The following is a 20,979-nucleotide window of genomic DNA, read 5'->3' as shown; positions in this document are numbered from 1 at the left end:
TTGCTTTCTTCACTCTATTATGGTGTTTGTTCATGGCCCCATGGGTTCAAACAAATTAAGGACAGGTTAACTCTTCTTACAAATGGTAAGTAAACATTTAGTGATTAGGAAAAAATTGTCACTTCTGCTTACTGCTTAGAGAGTGCATGTCAGTGTTTAAAAAAATAAAGATGTTTTCGATGGATAGCTCCCACTATCTTTCATATTTATTCTTTAAGTCAATAATAATTTCAGAACAACATACTTACCTATGCATAGCTACTAAGGAAGCAAGGTATAGTTTGGTAAATTTTTAAATAATCTATTTATCCTTTAGCATTAATTACCTCATTCACTGAATGCATCATTCAGTATACAAAATGTTATTACAAAATGGATTTCATAAGAAATGCAATCTATTTTGCAGACTCTAGTGATTGTTTACACATGATAAATTAAAGGGGTGCTTTGCAACATCGCTTATGCTTAAAGGACAAAATATTAAGGAGGCCTGAAGAAAACTTACAGCTTAGTTTTGTGTCTGGTCAGGTATATGCAATCTTTGGTACAATAATAAAAACAAACTTTCATGGAGTTCTGCAAAGATCTTTCCTGTATATCAGCATGTGTATGAAGATACCATGTTTACGAAGCATGGACATGTCCTCAGGTTACTTTTGGAAGCTGGTAAGGAAAGAAGCAAACATTTCAAACCTATGCTAGTCTACCTCTAAAGGCCCTACTTCACCTTCACATTATACTAGATAGAAGTGTAATCATGATAAAGAATTCGTAAGAATGCAATTCATCCCCTAAATATCCTAGCTGAACTTCTCAAAGTGACAAGGAATGCTCCTTTGTCATAACCCAAGAATAAACTTATCATATGTGGGACAGAGGTGTGGGAAAGAAAAAACAAGTTGGTACGGTGCCCAAGATGCCAAAATCACTGATGTTTTGAATGGCAGTGGCAAGAAAAACCTCATTGGCTATAGTCATTGCAATAATTGTCCTTTAGAAAGTGAGGACATCCTTTTGAAAGATGGCTGCTTTAGATTTTGTCTTGAACACAAATTTTGTAGACAGTAGACTTGTCACAATGCCCAGAGAGTCCTGTTGCTGCATAGTTTCCCTCCAATTTCATGAGACAGTGGCTAATGATTAAAAATTTTAAAAAGCACTCTCAAATTGGTACTACTATTCAAGGAGGGACAGGGCATTACTGCTTGGTGGTAAATACACTCCATACTATTTATCACCAAATAGCTCTGTCATGGCACTGTGACTGGTCCTACACCCAAATCAAGGTTTATGGAACTGAAACTATCCTTTTAACTATCCATTGAACTTGTTTATTCATTTTTTTTCATTTATTCAATAAATATTCATTGAGTGCCTTCTATACACCAAGCACCACAGTGGGTGCATAGTTCCTGGCATATAGCCAGCACTCAAGAAATGAGAAAGGAAGAAAGAATGAAAGAATATGATCTTTGCCACTTGACAAGTCTAGTGATGCTTATGTTAACAATCAAACATTATCAAGAGACACATAAAATTACATTCAGTGAATTCATAAATATAGTTTGAGACACACATATCATGCACATTGGCTGCATTTTCATATACCACCACATTAACAAAATTTGAAGTTAAAATTTGAAGGCAATAACTCAACTATCTGGAAAATTAATAACCTCTGAGATTCCAAGATTAGATGAGCATTTACAGTACCCAGTTTTGACTCCAGCTCTCACTTCCTCTTCCTTCTGGGGAGAAGAGGTGCAATGACAATTAATGTGAACCTCACATGAACTATAACTATCTTGCTTTATACTTCTTAGAATGAAAACGCAGATTTCTTGTGCTCGAAAACCTGGACCTTGAAGCCAAATATAAGCTATGGAACAATTAAAGAATGAAGGTTACCAGACTATCCAAGTTTACATAGTTTATTCTACTCAAATTTATTTTATTTTTTTGAGAGACAGGGTCTTGCTCTGTCGCCGAGGCTAGAGTGCAGAGGCATGATTATAGAGCTCACTGTGGCCTCGAACTCCTACGCTCAAGTGATCCTCTTGTCTCAGCCTTCCGTCAAGTTTAAACTATTCAAACAAACCTTCATTTCTTGGGTTTGGTAAATATTTCAGTCCTCCATTGACTGTGTCGTTTTGGCGCCCATCCACTAATAGATCCATGCACTTAGACATTTTAGAGGAAAAAATGATATAGATGCCTAATCAACAATTTGTACGCTAAAAATACTGTGTACATTTGGACACATCTGGATATACTGATACACACAAACACACATCTATAAACTTAGTTAGCTCCTGGGTTCCATTCTTGTTGCCCTTGATAAGTAGAGCAGTTATAAGTATATAAAGGATATTTATGGGAATGAAAATCTCTTAAGACTTTCAACATTTGATTGCTTTACATAGTTGTGAGATGATGGTTTCGGGAGGGGTAAAGAAGGAAGTTCCAAAATGTGAATGGTATTTAAATCTCTTAAATTTTTTCTTCAAAGGAAGAGAAAAAGAATGAAATTATGTTTTCCCTCTTCAACAAGATGGCTTGCAGAAGGGCTGTGGGCAGAAAAATAACTTAAAAGAATATAAAGACCCAGTGACTTGAGTCTCTTTCATGAAATATGTGGGTTAAAAAAAATCCAATAACCATAAAACAACCTTTTCTTTGATGCTGAACAAAAAACAAGCTTGAAATTTAGTGCTGCTGAGCAAATGAATGAAAAATACAGATGTCTTTTACCTTCAGCTCAACTCAGATTTGCCATCTGAACAGCTCCATGCTTAATTTAACTCTTTGTATGACTGATCGTATCCAAGCATTTAGTTAACAGCAATGGTTTAAATTGAAACTTAAAAATATACATTTTTTTCCTTCCTTTTATTCCTGTCGTAGTGAATTAGAAAGTTCAACTGCACCATATCCCTTTTCTTGTCCTCCCTGAATTACAAAACTTTAACACATAAAAACAAAATACGTGTCTTTTCCTGGTATTGTTATCTAGTCTGATTTTTAAAATTTAAGATATTGATTGTTTTATTGAAAATGTAGGACTTTGATGCTATTTTAATTTTCCAAAGTAAGCTCATAATACCAATTTCCCCAAAGGTCTAAAACAATATATTAAGGAAATACCACCTGCTACTTAGAGCTTGCACAGGAAATTTGCATTTCCACTTTGTAATGCATTATTTGGGGGTAGGAAATGACAGCCTGCTTCATTATCCCAAGGCTCAGAATCCCAATAGCTGCAAAGCAGCAGACAAAAAGAAAAAGGGGCCAGTGTCCATTTTCCCACCAAACATCATGGAAATTACAAATTTAGTAGGAGAAGCCAAAAAACATGTGTTGAAAGATACCAAGCTCACCCCAAACTCTCTCTTCTGTCCCCATGAAAGCCAGGCTTGCCTGCCAACCCCCTTGAGTTGGGCTAGTTTCACAGAGGGCCAGGTACAGGCCCTGGGCACATTTTTCAATCTTTTGTAAATAGTCCCTGAAGGATTAAGGTGGTGGTCATGGCCGTACCCTTTAACCTGCCTCAAAGAGTGAGGGAGAGCTCATGGAGCTTGCCTGTCCAAAGTTCAACAGACCCTTTCTGAAGTTTTATTTACACACCAAACAAGGTTGAAGATAGATTACTTCCTACTATCTAGCTCACAGGAAAGAAGCATTCTGTTCAGATATAATATATACATTAAGAAACAAAGGAGTTGCTGAAAGCTTCTCCTCTTGTAAGCATTCAACTATAGTGGGGCTTACAATATATTCTACTCTGAAATAGGCAGCTTTTCTTGAGCGTATCATCTCTGTCCTCTTTATTCTCATCTTCTTCCATCTTTCATGGTTTTCCCCCTCTACAGTTCTTACTGCTGTATATAAAAACCTCCATTCCTCGCCACATATCCCATACTTAATGTGTGTGACGGTTAAAGCCACCTGTGTCTTGACACGTTACAAAAATGCATTCAATTCATCAGTGATTTTATCCGGGTAAGGGCAAACAGTCAGTTTATCCAATTGTTTTTCCCCAGTGAGTCAACTGAATATCCTCTTTAAAATGAGATATTTCCAGTTGAAGGTAGTTTAAAATTGAGTAGAAATGGGTATTCATCAAAGTGCTCGGTGTAAGGTGCTTCATGTGCTTGAAGAATTGGTGTAAGGTTTTGTTACCTACTTGTGTAAATTAGCTCCTTAAATATACATCTCTGTATAGATGAGATCACCTCTCAAGAGCCCTTCTAGCTTCAGAATTCTGGGATTCGGGATTTAAGGATAGGTCTTCTGCAATCTAAACACTCCCTTATTAAATTTGCAGATTTCTAATATATATATATAATATATATTACATATATACATATGTATGTATATAAATATCTAATACATATATACATAGGTCTCTTTAGAAATATCAAGTTGATAAATTTTTTTTCAATTTTTTAAAACAAGAGCAAGTGTTTAAAATTAGGATTATCTTCAAAGAGGAAAGGTATTTAAATTTTATAGTCATAATGCACCATGAATAAACAAAACAAAACTCTGCTTTAAAAATCAAGTATGGGAAGGCTGCAACACTGAACTATAGAGCATGGAAAACACGAGAAAGTCTTGTTACTCAGAGAGATGGTTTGACAGACTTTGGCCAGAGAACAGTCCTCAGTATTTATGTAGGAAGGAGTTTTGAGAACAGAGAAATGTAGAACTTGTATGCACAGTATCCAAACACCTATACAAAAACTTGGCCATGGCCAGGCGCGGTGGCTCACGCCTGTAATCCCAGCACTTTGGGAGACCGAGACGGGTGAATCACGAGGTCAGGAAATCCAGACCATCCTGGCTAACACGGTGAAACCCCGTCTCTACTAAAAAATACAAAACATTAGCTGGGCGTGGTGGTGGGCACCTGTAGTCCCAGCTACTCGGGAGGCTGAGGCAGGAGAATGGCGTGAACCCGGGAGGCGGAACTTGCTTGAGCCGAGATGGCGCCACTGCACTCCAGCCTGGGCGACAGAGCAAGACTCCATCTCAAAAAAAAAAAAAACAAAAACGAAAACAAAAACAAAAACTTGGCCACTTCTCTGAATATTTTAATTGCGATTCTAAAAGTTTGCTGTGCATAGACCAATTCTTAAAATGGTAAGAAGATTAGAAAAATGGAAATCCCAAAGTAAGATACATACATACATGCATATATACAGTATACTATATATAAATATATAGGCATTCTTTGTCTTTGTATCCTTTATATGTGTGTAATCTTTATACAGATAAAAATACAGCCATGTACCACATAATGACGTTTCCCTCAACGATGAACTGCATATAGTCCCAGAAGATCATAATGGAGTTAATTCCTATTGCCTACTGACATTCTGATGATCCACACCCTATGTGTGCCTAGGCAAATGTGTGTGCTATATCTTAGTTGTTGACCAAAATGTTTGAACATTTAAAAAAAATTTAAAAAGTTACAGTAAGCTAAGGTTAATTTATTATTGAAGAAAGAAATATATTTTTTATAAATTTAGTGTAGCCCAAGTGTACTGTGTTTATAAAGTCTACATAGTGTACAGTAATGTTCTAGGCTGCCATATTCATTACCACTCACTCACTGACTCACCCAGAGCAACCACAACTTCCAGTTTGGCAACTTCCATCCATGGTAAATGCCCTATACAGGTGTACCATTTTAAAATATTTTATGCTGTATTTTTACTATACCTTTTCTATGTTTAGATATGTTTCGATACACAAATAGTTACTATTGTGTTACAATTGCCTACAGTTTCAGTACAGCAACATGCTGTACAAGTCTGTAGCCGAGGAGCAATGGGATACACTGTTTAGCCTAGACGTGCAGTAGGCTGTACTATCTAGGTTCGTATAAGTACTCTCTTTGATGTTAACACAACAATGAAATTGCCTAAAGATTCATTTCTCAGAATGTACCCCTATCATTAAGCACTGTTTGACTGAATATATGTCTTTATAAAATATATAACATATACACACACATATACACATACATTCATATATATATACACACACATTTTTGGCGACAGAAATACATATGCATATACATACATACATATTTTATATATACATACACATATATAATATATATATGCACACACACACACACACACACAGATACAGAGAGAGAGAGAGAGAGAGAGAGAAAGAGACAGACCAGTAAGCCTTTATTTTCCATGAGGACAGATATTTGTATTATCTGAGGACAAGAGAAGTTTGTATTAATCCAGTAAAGACGTTTGGATAGCTGAAAATACAATTAGCTGTAAGTCAAGGTTCTGGCTTCTAACCCATTTCCTGCTTCTAATAATTAGCTACAAGATCTTGGGCAAGTCTCTGGAACTCGTTAGGTTCCATTTCTCCATCTCAAATGGGAGATCATTGTCATAATTTGCGATTTTATAAAACGTAAAGAACGGTTTGTCCCTATCTTCCTCAAAACTGAACTAATTACCAATTTTCTATCACACAGCCACTTAAAAGTGAAGAACTGTCTTTTCCAGTGTGGTTTTTATATTTGGCAGCAAAACTAAACATCTAGCAGAGGCAGAATATGGAATCAAAAGGCTCATGTAGCCTTTGTTAAAGCAGCAATTCATCTCTTCGGAAAGTCGTGATCCCTTCCTGGAGCCTGGTGTGGCCATGGATGGTAGCTCACAGGATTAAGTTTCAGAAAATAAGCTTGGTTTTTCTACTATGAAGGGAATAAACTCAGTTCCTACAAGTGTAGCAATTAATGGGCACCCATGGCCATCCCACTCTGAGAGGAAAGGGGCCATTTTGTAGAAAAACAATCCAGGACTGGAACTCAGTTTGAAAATGGCGTTAAGTTGGGCTTTTAAAATGAGTGATAAAACTCCCGTGTGTTTAAAGAAGGCCATGAAACACTGCAACTCCTCCTTGCTTTGCAAAAAAGTAACATCCATGCCATTCACCTAGGAGTCTGCAATGATATATCCTCCTCCCATTACACTTAAGCAGCGAAAAGACTCCTGATAACTGCATGGTAACAGTGATCAACATGGTCATGCAGAAAAACACTTTTCTTTTCCTTTCCTGGAATGAGCAGGGTGCCGCTTCTGGAATTAGAGGCTGCATTTCTGTCACCCAAACCTCTCTCAGAGCCGTATGTGTTGTGAGACAGCTGAATGTCTCACTGAATGTTTCCTGTGACAATGAGGTGTTTCAGAGCTTCCCGCTGCTGCCACAACCTTTCCTTTGCGATCTTCATGGTTAATGAGACTGTAAACCAGTATCCAAATCAGCATCTGCTGATTGAAAGCAGGTTTAAAGGGCAAAATAAAATGGTAGTGGTTTAATGATTAAACAAGTTTTTACTGCTAAACATTTAAGTTGTTTTAATGTCTAAATCAACATACTTGCAGGATGCAAACTTCAATTAGGTGGAAGCAGAACTTCACACTGTTGGAGTTAGAGAAAAAATTGCTACTATCACTTTAAATGTCAAACTTGTGAACTGGCCTTGAAAGCCTCTGCTCTGCCTCGTCTCCCCACCTCCTAGGCATTAATTCTATACAGACAAGTTAAACATTTAATTTGTAAAACTACTGAGAAGTAAATTTCTTGTTCCAAGGTAACTGGAATAATTGCCAAATGCAGATTCTTCCTCCTGAGTAGGAAGCCCCACACTGTTTTGAAAACAATTCCTAGACTTTGTCCCTGTTGAAGCTGATTGAATGCTCAATCACAAGACTCCAGTGTTGTTAGTTCTCACTTACTGCTTTTAGGGGCGGAGTTAACACTTTTCAAAAATCGGAGCTTCCCTAATAAATACAGTGATTTAGTGAAGATTTTGATTGTCTGGGGTTGGCATTCCTGAGGACAGAATAATTTATTTTGCTCTAAGCAGGTGTGTAATGAGAACAGAGGCTATGTTGATAAGAGATCCCTGGAAGCTGGTAATATATTATCTTCTGTAATTTCTTCCAAAAATAGACTTAATGGAAAGAGGATGCATAATATACTCCTTCTCAAAGGAAGCGTTCCCCAATACAACAGAAGCAGTCATTCTAAAAACAGCTTTATGGCTCTGCAGTCAATAGCTCTATTTTCTCCCCTTTCACAACTTCCTTCCTTCTGCTATGTAAGAACTTATGTGAGGGCACACACACATTCACATGTCAGTGCACACAACTGAAAATGCCCCAAGATCCGGATTCTCATTCAAACATCTGCAAGATCATCGAAAACTTAATGATTGCCTGACATGACTTCACCTGAGTAATTGATAGTGCTTTTCACTTTATTTCATTTTTTACTCTAACTCTGGTCATGTACATCCATGAATTAACCTTGCTTTTAATTCAGTTCAGGGAGCAATTTCCGAATGCCTACTATGTTTGAAGTTTAGACACAAAGATATATAGGAAAAGATGTCCACAAAATATAGGCTGCAAGCAGAACACTTCCCCAAAGGTAAAGATGGCACCAACAGCAGAATCGGAACTCTGGTGTCCAAACTGCTCCTAATTAAATGCCCAAGTTGCAAGTCAGGTTAATTGGTCAGGCTAAGGTCTTGGAAATGTAAATGAATGTTCTATGCCTAAGATGTTTTCCTTAGCTACTTCACAAACTAGAAGAATAGTTCCTCCTGCTCAGGACCACTGAAATGCTTATTAGAAATTGTTCAAAAGTCAATTTTTTTCAAATTTGGGACGTTTTGCCTTGAGTGAACAAAAGATATAAAGAGTAGTTAGACTCACACCTGGTGGCAAAAGCTTATAACCTAAAATGTAGCATATTTACTTTAGAAATTGTAGAAAAGATACTTTTGAGCTACTCAAAATTAATAGAGTTTTTTATTTATAAAAATATTTTAACAATTCAGATTGGAATTTCATATTTGAGGAATACCAGGGTTTAATAAAAGACAGTAGATGGAAACTTTTAAGGAAGGTCTGTTTAGAAGCTTCTGGGCATTTTCAAGGGCTGGAAATTAATGGCATTCTTTCTTTATTCTGTTAAATTTTACCTCAGAACATATGGTTTCTCTCTTCTCTGATAGCTTTATTGCCAGCCCCACTCTAGAAATATGACAGAATGGCAGAAGAGGGATAGAAGAAAATAGGAAGACCTGTTCTGAAAGGCTGGGAGAGAGTTGGAAGGCCTCAGGAAGTTGCCAAATACTTCATAATTAATTTTTTTTTGTAGACGGAGTCTTGCTCTGTCGCCAGGCTGGAGTGCAGTGGCAGGATCTCAGCTCATTGCAACCTCCGCCTTCTGTGTTCAAGTGATTCTCCTGCCTCAGCCTCCTGAGTAGCTGGGACTACAGGCATGCGCCACAACGCCCAGCTAATTTTTGTATTTTTAGTAGAGACGGGTTTCACCATGTTGGCCAGGATGGTCTCGATCTCTTGACCTCAAGCTATGTGCCCGCCTCAGTCTCCCAAAGTGCTGGGATTACAGGTGTGAGCCACCGCGCCTGGTCAACTTCATAATTACTGATATTTAGAGTGACTTCAGGGATGTGTGTGTGTGTGTGTGTGTGTGTGTATGTGCGTAGGGGGGTTTTGTGGTAAGCTGAGGCAACACAGAGGCAGAGGACAATTGGCGATTTGTTACCCTATAGCATTTACAAAATTTGAGTCCCTTATCCATATTCATTTTACAGCCCAGAAATTTATAACATATTTGAGAAGTTGGGACTATCTTCAGATATAGCAAAAAGAACAATGGGATTAGAAGCAAGTCAGATGAAGAAATATTAAAATAATTTTACATTCTAATTTAAGTTGGTTCATTTTAACTGAGTTTCAATAACATGAAGAAGAGTGAGAAGTGGGTAAATCTTCCACTGCCCTGAATAAGCCAAGACAAGATGGACCTTCCCTACCCTAAGAGGAATTTAAGTTACTATTAAACAGTATCCTTCCCAAGGTGGGCTGGGGGTGGGGTCAGAGAATGACTTTCCTGGTGTTTTTGTTTGTTTGTTCGTTTGAGATGGAGTTTTGTTCTTACTGCCCAGGCTGGAGTGCAATGGCACAATCTTGGCTCACTGCAACCTCCGTCCCCCAGGTTCAAGCGATTCTCCTGCCTCAGCCTCCCGAGTAGCAAGGATTACAGGCAGGTGCCACCACACCCAGCTAATTTTGTATTTTTTAGTGGAGATGGGGTTTCTCTATGTCGGTCAGGCTAGTCTCGAACTCCTGACCTCAGGTGATCCACTCGCCTCTGCCTCCCAAAGTGCTGGGATTACAGGCGTGAGCCACTGCATCTAATGAGGATGACTTTCTTAAGGGTGATTAAGTCTGGCATCTCCCATCAGAGCTCTAGAGCTCCCATTTGAAGCCAGAACATGGCCCTTATGTTGCTGTCCTACCATACTCTTCTAGGTTCCCACAGGGTATAGGAGGCTACAGGAGTTTCAGTTATTCACTAAGTTTTTTGATTTTCAGCCTCAGAATATATTTTGTTGGACTGGTCCAGTGCTGTAGCTGGCAAGGGGAGCCCACTACTGTACCACTTATTCCCTGAAAGCCCAGGAACTGACAGTGGTCTGAATGTAACACAGGGAAGCCCCTAGTGGGTGTTGAGTGCTCCTTCATCAAAGAAACATTCCTCTTCCTCATTCTCTCCCCTAACCTCCAGTCTTTAGAACATCACTTTATATAAATCATAAAAATGGAGCTGCTCTGCTTTGGGAGTGGGGAAGGATCCAGAACCTTGTTCTTTTATTTCCTGAGGGGTCTTCTTTAAGAATGGCCATAGGGATTTGTTTTTCTTCTTTTTTTATTTGATTGGATCCAAGTTTACCAACTAAATTAGCAGAAGGCCCATGCTGCCCTTCTTTGGGCACAACAATTGGTGGGGATGAGCGGCTTCCCCTTGTTTCCAATTGAAGAAACTATGGAAACGGTCATGCAATGAAGTTTCCCAAGGTTGGTGTATTAGTCCATTTTCATGCTGCTGATAAAGACATACCCAAGACTGGGAAGAAAAAGGTTTAGTTGGATTTACAGTTCCACATGGCTGGGGAGTCCTCAGAATCATGGTGGTAGGCGAAAGGCACTTCTTACATGGTGGCAGCAAGAGAAAATGAGGAAGAGGCAAAAGCGGAAACTCCTGATAAACCTATCAGATCTCATGAGACTGATTCACTATCACAAGAATAGCACAAGAAAGACCGGCCCCTGTGATTCAATTATCTCCCCTGGGTCCCTCCCACAACACATGGGAATTCTAGGAGCTACAATTCGAGCTGACATTGGATGGGGACACAGCCAAACCATATCATTCCTCCCCTGTCCCTTCTAAATCTCATATTCACACATTTCAGAACCAATCATGCTTTCCCAACTGTCCCCCAAAGTCTTAACTTATTTCAGCATTAACCCAAAAGTTCACAGTCCAAAGTCTAATCTGAGACAAGGCAAGTCCCTTCTGTGTATGAGCCTGTAAAATCAAAAGCGAGCTAGTTACTTCCTAGATACAATGGCGGTACAGGTATTGGGTAAATACAGCCATTCCAAATGGGAGAAATTGGCTAAAATAAAGGGGTTACAGGGCCCATGGAAGTCCGAAATCCAGTGGGGCAGTCACATTTTAAAGCTCCAAAATGATCTCCTTTGACTCCAGGTCTCACATCCAGGTCATACTGATGTAAGAGGTTGGTTCCCATGGTCTCAGGCAGCTCCACCCCTGTGGCTTTGCTGGGTACAGCCTCCCTCCTGGCTGCTTTCACGGGCTGGTGTTGAGTGTCTGTGGCTTTTCCAGACATGTGGTGGAAGCTGTCAGTCGATCTACCATTCTGGGGTCTGGGGGATGATGGCCCTCTTCACACAGCTTCACTAGGCAGTGGCCCAGTAGTGACTCTGTGTGGGGGCTCTGACCTCACATTTCTCTTCCCCATGGCCCTACCAGAGGCTCTTCATGAGAGCCCTTCCCTGCAGCAAACTTCTGACTGGGCATCCAGGCATTTTCATATATCTTCTGAAATTTAGGTGGAGGTTGGCAAACCTCAGTTCTTGACTTCTGTGCACCCACAGGTTCAACACCACAAGGAAGCTGCCAAGGCTTGGGGCTTCCACTCTCCAAAGCCACAGTCCAAGCTGTACATTGGTTCCTTGCAGCCACAGCTGGAGCTTCTGGGACACAGGGCACCAAGTCCCTAGGCTGCACATAGCATGGGGACCCTGGGCCTGGCCCACAAAACCACTTTTTCCTCCTGGACCTCCAGGCCTGTGATGGGAGGGGCTGCCGTGAAGGTCTCTGACATGGCCTGGAGACATTTTCCCCATGGTCTTGGGGATTCACATTAGGCTCCTTGCTACTTATGCAAATTTCTGCAGCTGGCTTGAATTTCTCCTCAGAAAATGAGATTTTTCTTTTCTATCGCAGAGTCAGGTTGCAAATCTTCCAAACTTTTATGCTCTGCTTCCCTTATAAAGCTGAATGCCTTTAACAGTACCCCAGTCACCTCTTGAATGCTTGCTGCTTAGAAATTTCTTCTCCCAGATACTCTAAATCATCTCTCTCAAGTTCAAAGTTCCACGATTCTCTAGGGCAGTAGCAAAATGCCACTAGTCTCTTTGCTTAAATATAACAAAAGTCACCTTTGCTCCAGTTCCCAACAAGGTCCTCATCTCCATCTAAGACCACCTCAACCTGGATTTTATTGTCCATATCACTATCAGCACTTTGGGCAAAGCTATTCAACAAGTCTCTAGGAAGTTCCAAACAGTCCCACATTTTCTTGTCTTCTTGCGAGCCCTTCAAACTGTTCCAGTCTCTGCCTGTTGCCCAGTTCCAAAGTCGCTTCCACATTTTCAAGTATCTTTTCAAGAATGCCCCACTCTCCTGGTACCAATTTACTGTATTAGTCTCTTTTCATGCTGCTGATAAGGACATACCCAAGACTGGGAAGAAAAAGAGGTTTAATTAGACTTTCAGTTCCACATGGCTGGGGAGGACTCAGAATCATGGCAGGAGGCGAAAGGCACTTCTTACATGGCAGTAGCAAGAGAAAATGAGGAAGAAGCGAAAGTGGAAACCCCTGATAAACCCATCAGCTCTTGTGAGACTTATTCACTATCATGAGAATAGCACAGGAAAGACTGGCCCCCATGATTCAATTACCTCCCACCGAGTCCCTCTCACAACACACGGGAATTCTGGGAGATACAATTTCGAGTTGACATTTGGGTGGGGACACAGGCAAACCATATCAATTGGTAATAGGAGAATTGCATTTAAAGTACACTTTCTAAACAAATCTACATGTTCCTTGCCTTTTTATCTTTTTTTCTAGATTTTCTATTATATTTTAGTAGGCCCTTGATGTTTTTGAGGACTTGGCAAGCCCCCAGATTCACAGTCTCTAAACTTGAGAATCCAGGAAACAGTTCACTCAGGTTTGGAGATTTCTCCTGAAACTGTATTACTATCTAGAGGCAAGCGTTTCCTGTGCACATCCTCATACCGCAAGTTAACTCCCTTTCCAGCTTCTACCCGGGACTCATCTCTCACTTCATGGCTATTTTCACAAAGAACTCTCCCATCACTAAAAAATGGTTTTGTTTCTTTAAGAGAGTTACTATGTAAACTCAAATTAGGAAACAAATAAGTCACATTGGGACTACCGGCTATGTGTTGGCTCACTTCATCCACAACTAAATGATTTTCTCCCAAACATCAGCTTCCTGGAGACAGAATTCAACTTTGTGCCCAAGAAAAGTGACAAATTACTAAATGTCATGGACTTAAGAGTTCATTTTTGGTCATTAAAAGCTGGTTGCCTGAGGCCCACGGTGTTCTTTGTAAGACGCTTTGAATCCTTTGTGGATTGAGGAAAAGCAGGATAATATTAAATAAGCCACAAATAAACAGCAAATCTGAACACCATCTGGTGAAAGATTTGTTCTATTATGCTATTCATATACCTATTCTGCCACCCATTTGATTCCACTGCATGTCTTTCAGTGGTATTGATGAATTCACGGACATTGTAATTCTTATCAATTGAATGGCAAGTAATAGAACATGCTATATCTTCCCACGTGGTTCTCTTTATCTGTCTTCCAGAGTTGAGAAAATGGCAGATTTACATAAATGTTTAAGAATTATTAGATTAGCCTTTGAAATAACATTAAATGAATTTAACATTTTGCTTAAATTCTTATTTCATTGGCAAAAATCTGCCCTGGCAACACCTGCCCTTACTACTAAAGCATCTCCTAGGTTGCCAGCTTACTTGCTCTTGCTTCTGAAGTTTGGGATTAATGGACTATAGGTACCTGCTTTCTGCAATCCTGCTCAAGGCTCCTCTGCATTCACCCATTGTTATGAAAATCAGACAAGAGCAGAATAGGAAAAGTGGGTCAGCGTATATTTGGTTTTCCAATAGGACCACTACCATTTTTTTAAAAATTAGGTATTTTGCTTAATTTACTTTTGCTTTCTTTTGAGCCAAGAGCTCATGGACTACTGCTGTATTTTCATTAGTGATACAGTCTTATGTATCATTTAACAAGTACACCAAAATGCCTAATGTATATGTTAGGGTGAGTAATAAAGACTGGTTTCTCAGGGCGCCAGTCCATATTTTTTATAGTGCTTTCTGTCTTCCATTTTCAGGACTTAGCAAGTCTATGCTGTGTAATGTTCCCAAAGGGATGTGGCTATAAAATGTGTGAGGTCTGATAAATGTTCTTATCTGAGGTTTGCCCATCTTCCGTGGGAAAATTCTATCAGATGAAACAAGACTGTCTAGACCCTTTTCTTTTTCATCCTGCTTAGAGATTTACCAGAACTGTACCCCTTCCCTCCTGCAGAAACACTTTTTTTACATCTCAAGGTGCTTTGAAAATTGCAGTCAGCCCACTGGTATCTCTAGCTCTACAACATCATTGATCTCACTCCTAAAAATAGGAAATACTGCCAGGAAATGGATGCAAACAATTGTTACATATTTAATAAAATAAGTAACATTGTTACCTTTTCCAGCTATTTCTCTGTTGCCCTTATAGGAGCATCTGTGGTAGAGCATTTTAAAGTTACATACAGATGTCATCCATAAGACTATTTTCAGAGTCTCCAGCCTCCTGAAATTTGTCAACACCATTCATCTTGATCTTTACCAAAATCTGAGTTTTGTTTATTTTCTTAAAAATTTGAGAAAAGTGCATTTAGGTGTTTTTAGAGCATAAGAAGGTGAAAATTACATTTTTGATGTTTTCAAGGGCCATTTTTCTTATTTATGCCATCACTGCATACAAAGTGGTTGAAAATAAAAAAGTTGAAATTTTCCAAGCATTCAGCATAAAAAATCTTACAGATTAACTACAGAACTATTTCCCAGTATCAAAATTAATTAAACGCCACCACCAAGTTTTCTCACCAGCCCTGCTTTCGTTTCCCATGTGCACATTTCTCCTTTCTAACCAAGCTCCACTTCTCTTTATAAGTCCTTCCATCACAAAATCAAAGGAACATGTGATTTCCCTCCAGAACGACACTGCCTTTAATTCATCTGCAAATGCTGACAGGTACTCTTATGAAAATGGAACCAAAAAGAGGTGAAGGAAAAGACAGAGAAGCATATTTCAAATCATTTTGACACATTTCTTCATTTTGCTAAGATTAGGAAGGACATTTTGTGGAGCTAAGTCAGAAGGCCATTTCACAAGCACTTCACAAGGGCATTTCACAAGAGGGTCTTTGAGAGACGAGACAGGGGTTTGAGTAAATTACTTAGAAAATCCAAGTTTAAAAGCCTCTTCTGAATGAAGAATGGATGTTTTCGTTCGACTTATCAAAACTGGATGTTTTAAACTGACCGAATTTCTAGATAATTCTTCATTTTTTAGAAATTACTGAAAACATGGCTTTCTTTCTCTCTGTTATCAAATATAAAGTAAATGCTTATAGAATTGTATTAGTTACTAAAGAGATACACAACAGTAGTTCTTGTCTTTGCTAAGAAACTTAAAGTTTCATCGCAGACACAAGATGAATGTCAAAGAAACAACTAGAGATACGAACAAAGTAAGGGCCAAACCCACAGATCTAGGGCTCCATAATTGCACACTCCAGGAAACCCCGGCCTTCTTCAGTCCTTACTGCTCTTTTCTTTCCCCTTCCGTCTCTTCCTTGTCCTTCTTCTTCTCAATTCCTGTTCTCCCTTCTGCCTGTTATGTGTTTGGCCTGTCAGTGATGCTCACAGGCACTGCTGAGTACTCTGCTTTATGAAAACGCCCATGTTTCTATATCTGCTTACTTGCTTGATTCATTCATTCACTCATTCCCTCCCTCATTCGTTAAACCAATACTATCTTATAAAGCTCTGTACTAGAGAGCATGGAGGAAACTATCCAGACCAGACCCAGATTCGGCCTTGGTTTCACCTCTCTGCAGTCCTAGCTTTTGTCATTTGCTTTTATGGAAGCTGTCAAACACCATGGCTTCTTACTGAACTTCTTAGCGACTCCCCCGTTCCAGGGATCTGTGTTGCCTTCTCAACATTCTCACGGCCTCAGTGGCAGGGACCTTAGGCCCTGGGACTCCTCAGATATTTCTGTCTGCTTTTTCTTCCTTCTTTTAACTTCTCCCCCTCCCTACATGCATTACCACTTAGTGCCCCCAGGGCTCAGCCAGGGGTTCCTAGCTCATCTTTTCCTTCTATACTTATTCTCTTAGTGCAGCCATAAGGATTCAATTACCACCTATACTCAGATGAGCCCCAGATCCCCATCTTCAGCCCTGACCCTTCTTCCTCTTTTCAGTCCCTTATTTCTCAATGTCTACAAAATATATAGGCTAGACATTTCATTGCCATATAAAATAAACATGTCAAAACCAGATTTTATTCTCTCTCCGCCCAAAGGCGCCTCTGCGGGCTAACTCACCGTGAGCGGCCCAAGTGCCGCTGCCCCAGCTACCAAGGTCTGCCTTCACCAGCTTCCTCTTTCTATTTGTTGTCCACTTTTCCCTGCATCCTTCCCTCAATTCTTCTACTAAGCCCTACTAACTCTTTCTCTCTATTATTTTCCCAGACCTAAGCCTTCAAGGCTATTTCCATAGCCAAATAACTCTTCTGGATATTAACTATCTCAAAGTCAAAAACATAAATTAATACACTCAAAAAAGTAATAAACAGGAAAACCTTCTTGGGGTATCCTGCACATCCTAAGACCGATCAGGAATAGTTCCTGTCACGTGTTTTCTAGTGATTTATAGAGCATTAAAAAAATGCTTCAAGCTGGAGTTATATGCGTATTGTTTAAGCTTTTCTATTTGCTTAATAGTTGTTTTTATATTGTGTTCCCAGGGAGGTACTGGCCTAGCAGACACATTAGAAATAAATGCGGAAAAACGCAGACAAGATTAATTTAACAATGGAATTGCAAGCATATCCATCAAAAGACCTATCTGCAGTCCAGTACATCATGCTGTCAGGAAATTTTGCCTCTGGCTTAACTTCAAGTTTTCCACTTCTTAATCTTCATCCCTTTTTACACTTTTTTTTTATATTAAAGTATTCTTCTACCTCTTTGAGATGAATGTAAGAATACCTATCAGTTACTGAACATGGGACCAGTTTCCTGAGACTTGCAGCTTCATTGACCACCAGAATCAATTTGGCCAAGCCCTGGAAAATGTAATGGTCCACTGTACTCCCTTACTGTTTTATGGGGGACTTGTCCAAAGTTGTGGGCCTAGTATAAAAGGATCTTCTTTTCTGGCAAGGATGACAGCATGGTATTCCTCTTAGAACGACTGGACTCTCACCTCCTTTGAAGGTTATTAGTGTGTAGATTACCTAAGACTGATGGTCACCCATTCCCCCTTTCCCTCCAGCACCCTGGGTTAGGTCATTTAGATGCTCAGTTAAGTCATCTCTACAGGTGTGGTAGAGAAGAGGGGGAAGTAAAGTTAATATGAATTAACTATCTAGATTTTGCCAATTTGCTATTACCAAGAATCTGTTAATAGAATGAAATTTTTAGCAAAATCTATTTGGGTTAATACCCAAATGCCCAAAATTTAAACCCAAAGAGTAATTCCACACACACACACACACACAAAAGTGTAAGTCAAGACAGGCATTCAAAGGTGCATCCAAAGAAATAGCTGGAACTGGCAGGAGTCATGGTAGCCCATCTGAAGCTGGGAATGAAATGTTACTGACAAACTGCACAGAAGATAAAAGATACAGGAAAAGACCAATGGAATGAGAAAGGAAGGTCATGTGATATTACATGGCACTGAAGAGAAAGAGACAGTGAATATTTTTAAGTATCTGTTTTATGAAATCAAACTACACCAGAGCCACACTGTGATTTCTGCAAAAAGGTGGATCCCTGTACAAGAGTGACTGGAGTTCAGCCCACCCTCTACTCTCTAAGCTGTCCCCCGAGGCATGGCTCTGCATGTGCCTACAGTACCTTTTTCAAATTTGCACAAGGGTGCCATATGGAATGGCAGTGAAACTGCATCTTGGGATGCAGACTTCAGTTGGAAACCTAAGAAAGAATAACCGAGTGTTTTGAAATGATCTTAAGGACACCCGATCGGTTTCTATATGAAGAAAGCCACACACAAGGTTCATAGATGTAATGGACAGTTCCTCAAGGTGAAAATAAGATCAAGAGCTATCCTGGACTCCTCCAATGACAATTAAGTGACTCCTTTTGATACTGTTTCCCAGAGATGTTTTCTTCTTGGAGATGATTCTTGGCAGTAGATTGTCCCATGGATATGACATCAGGGTGGGGCGTATGGCATGAATACCTCAGAACAGATTTAGTGATGGAACACTAATAGACATTTTTTAGACCAGGTGCGATGGCTCACGTCTGTATTCCCAGCACTTTGGGAGATCGAGGTGGGTGGCTCACGTGAGGTCAGGAGTATGAGACCACCCTGGCCAACAAGGTGAAACCCCATCTCTACTAAAAATACAAAAATTAGCAGGGTGTGGTGGTGGGTGCCTGTAATCCCAGCTACTCAGGAGCCTGAGGCAGGAGAATTGCTTGAACCTGGGAGGCAGAGGTTGCAATGAGCTGAGACCGCGCCACTGCACTCCAGCCTGGGCATCGAAAACAAGACTCCGTCTCAAAAAACAACAATAACAACAACAAACAACCAAGACATTTTTAAAAAAGCATGTTGCGGGGGGATGAATAAAGATAATTATTTCAAATTATCAACATTGTGTTCAATCCTAGGCTCCATAAGTGCCAGAAAATAGTGACCTGATGTAGAGGAGAGTACAACGAAAGGGAAGAGAAAGGGTAACCAACACTTTTTAGAGCACTGATGACACATCAGGGACACCACACACATCAGCTGTGATGAGGACCCTGTGAGACAGGTCCCATGAACTCCACCTGACAGATGAGGGAGCTTATGTTCAGAAGTCATGAGCTCTGAGTGAGGTCAAACAGCTTAGTGAGTAACACAGCCCAGATTCAAACCTAGGTCTAACTACAAAGCCCATATTCTTTCAATTACACCCTGCTGCTTATTAAAAGGCTGAATAATACGCCTTATGAGAAAAAGTTAAAGGAAGTTCTATAACTCATGCTTGACAAAAAAGACTGAAAAGTGATATAATGTTTTTGAAGTACTGTCTAAGAAGGACTAACCTAAAGGATGGTAACCAGCTGTTTTGAAACGGGCTCTGAAGAAGAATAGGAAATGGGCTTCAACTGCAACAAGACAGCAAGTTTCCTTACCAGAAAGATTGCACTTATTTGATTCAGTGGCTGAGGAAGACTGTGGAATCTTCTTCCTATGCAGAAGTCAAGATGACTGACCCCGGAGAAGAGTGGAGCAATGAAGTTTGTTTAAAATGGGGAAGACCACTGAAGGAGTTGACCAGAAAAAAGGAAGGAGAGGCAAACTGCTACAGAATGGTACAAAATGGCAGAAGGAAAAAATAGCACAAAATGGCAGAAGGAATGGTGGAACTGAAGAACTGTTGGATGGAGAACTATACAGAAAACAAGAGACTCATGATTATAAGTAATTAATTAATAATGTCTAGTGTAACTGTGCTTGTGGAGTAAATTCCTACCACATCTCCTCTGAAGGTATTTTCAAACAATATAGACTTTTTATCTGAATGGAAGAATTTAAGAGTGGTCCTGCCTCAGAGCAGGGACATAGAAGTGCTAAAGGACTGCTTTGAGAGTTTTTGTCATCCTTAAAACAGCTTCTTTTTTAACTTTATATTTATATAGATGAATAATGTTTTCATTTTGGAAACTAAAATGCCCCATTTGGCATGATCATCCTATGACAATCCACAGTTTAGACTTGTGAAAACTGTGGGCCATAGACAAAGAGGGACTCATCCGGTAAATAGCTGATGGAGCTATGGCTTGACATTAAATCCAGGAAGAGATTCCAAATCCAGGATTCTTTCCAGAATCATAATCTATGTTTTCAAACACATTCTGAGGGTTGGCTGTCTGTGAATAACACCTCCTCAGGTTGTTCCTTTAACTCTTCAATGTGAATCACTTATAACTGCTAAATAAAACTGATAATTCAGCATGAACAAGACAATGCAAAGGACCCAAGTATCCAGGACTCCTCTGCCACTCTACAGATTGGAGGAAATGAGTTTCAGAAGGGTTCTAGACAGAGCAGAAAGCAAGGTCTAGAAGCTTTTGTTCTTTATTTTGCTGAGGCCCACTTTGAAGACTGCTCCCAGGGGACATTATTTCTTTCATTTGCATATTCATTCATTCATTTATTTAAATTTAAAATACATGAGTTCACACTTTTTGGCCTATTTTTGCAGCACTGAAAATTTTTTTTTTTTTTTTTTGAGATGGAGTCTTGCTCTGTCGCCCAGGCTGGAGTGCAGTGGCCGGATCTCAGCTCACTGCAAGCTCCGCCTCCCGGGTTCAGGCCATTCTCCTGCCTCAGCCTCCCGAGTAGCTGGGACTACAGGCACTCGCCACCTCACCCGGC

At 39.9% G+C, this 20,979-nt stretch overlaps 1 protein-coding gene across 4 annotated transcripts in view; it reads right to left on the bottom strand.

Annotated features, from left to right (window-relative positions):
- HMGA2 (high mobility group AT-hook 2) overlaps positions 1-20,979 on the bottom strand; it is a 141,270-nt gene that overhangs the window by 32,515 nt on the left and 87,776 nt on the right. Inside the window, exon 4 of one of the 4 annotated variants that reach the window (XM_023225133.1) lies at positions 18,285-18,749. The exons of the other annotated variants lie outside the window; for them this stretch is intronic. Coding sequence (XP_023080901.1) covers positions 18,641-18,749 — 109 coding nt within the window. The 3' untranslated portion in view covers positions 18,285-18,640. Of the gene's footprint in view, positions 1-18,284; positions 18,750-20,979 lie in introns of those variants that run through there. 4 annotated transcript variants of the gene reach the window in all.

This window comes from Piliocolobus tephrosceles, chromosome 10 (genome assembly GCF_002776525.5).
Source record: "Piliocolobus tephrosceles isolate RC106 chromosome 10, ASM277652v3, whole genome shotgun sequence".
NCBI lineage: Eukaryota > Metazoa > Chordata > Mammalia > Primates > Cercopithecidae > Piliocolobus > Piliocolobus tephrosceles.
The sequence above is the reverse complement of the archived record's forward strand: the minus strand, read 5'-3'. Positions and strand labels throughout refer to the sequence as shown.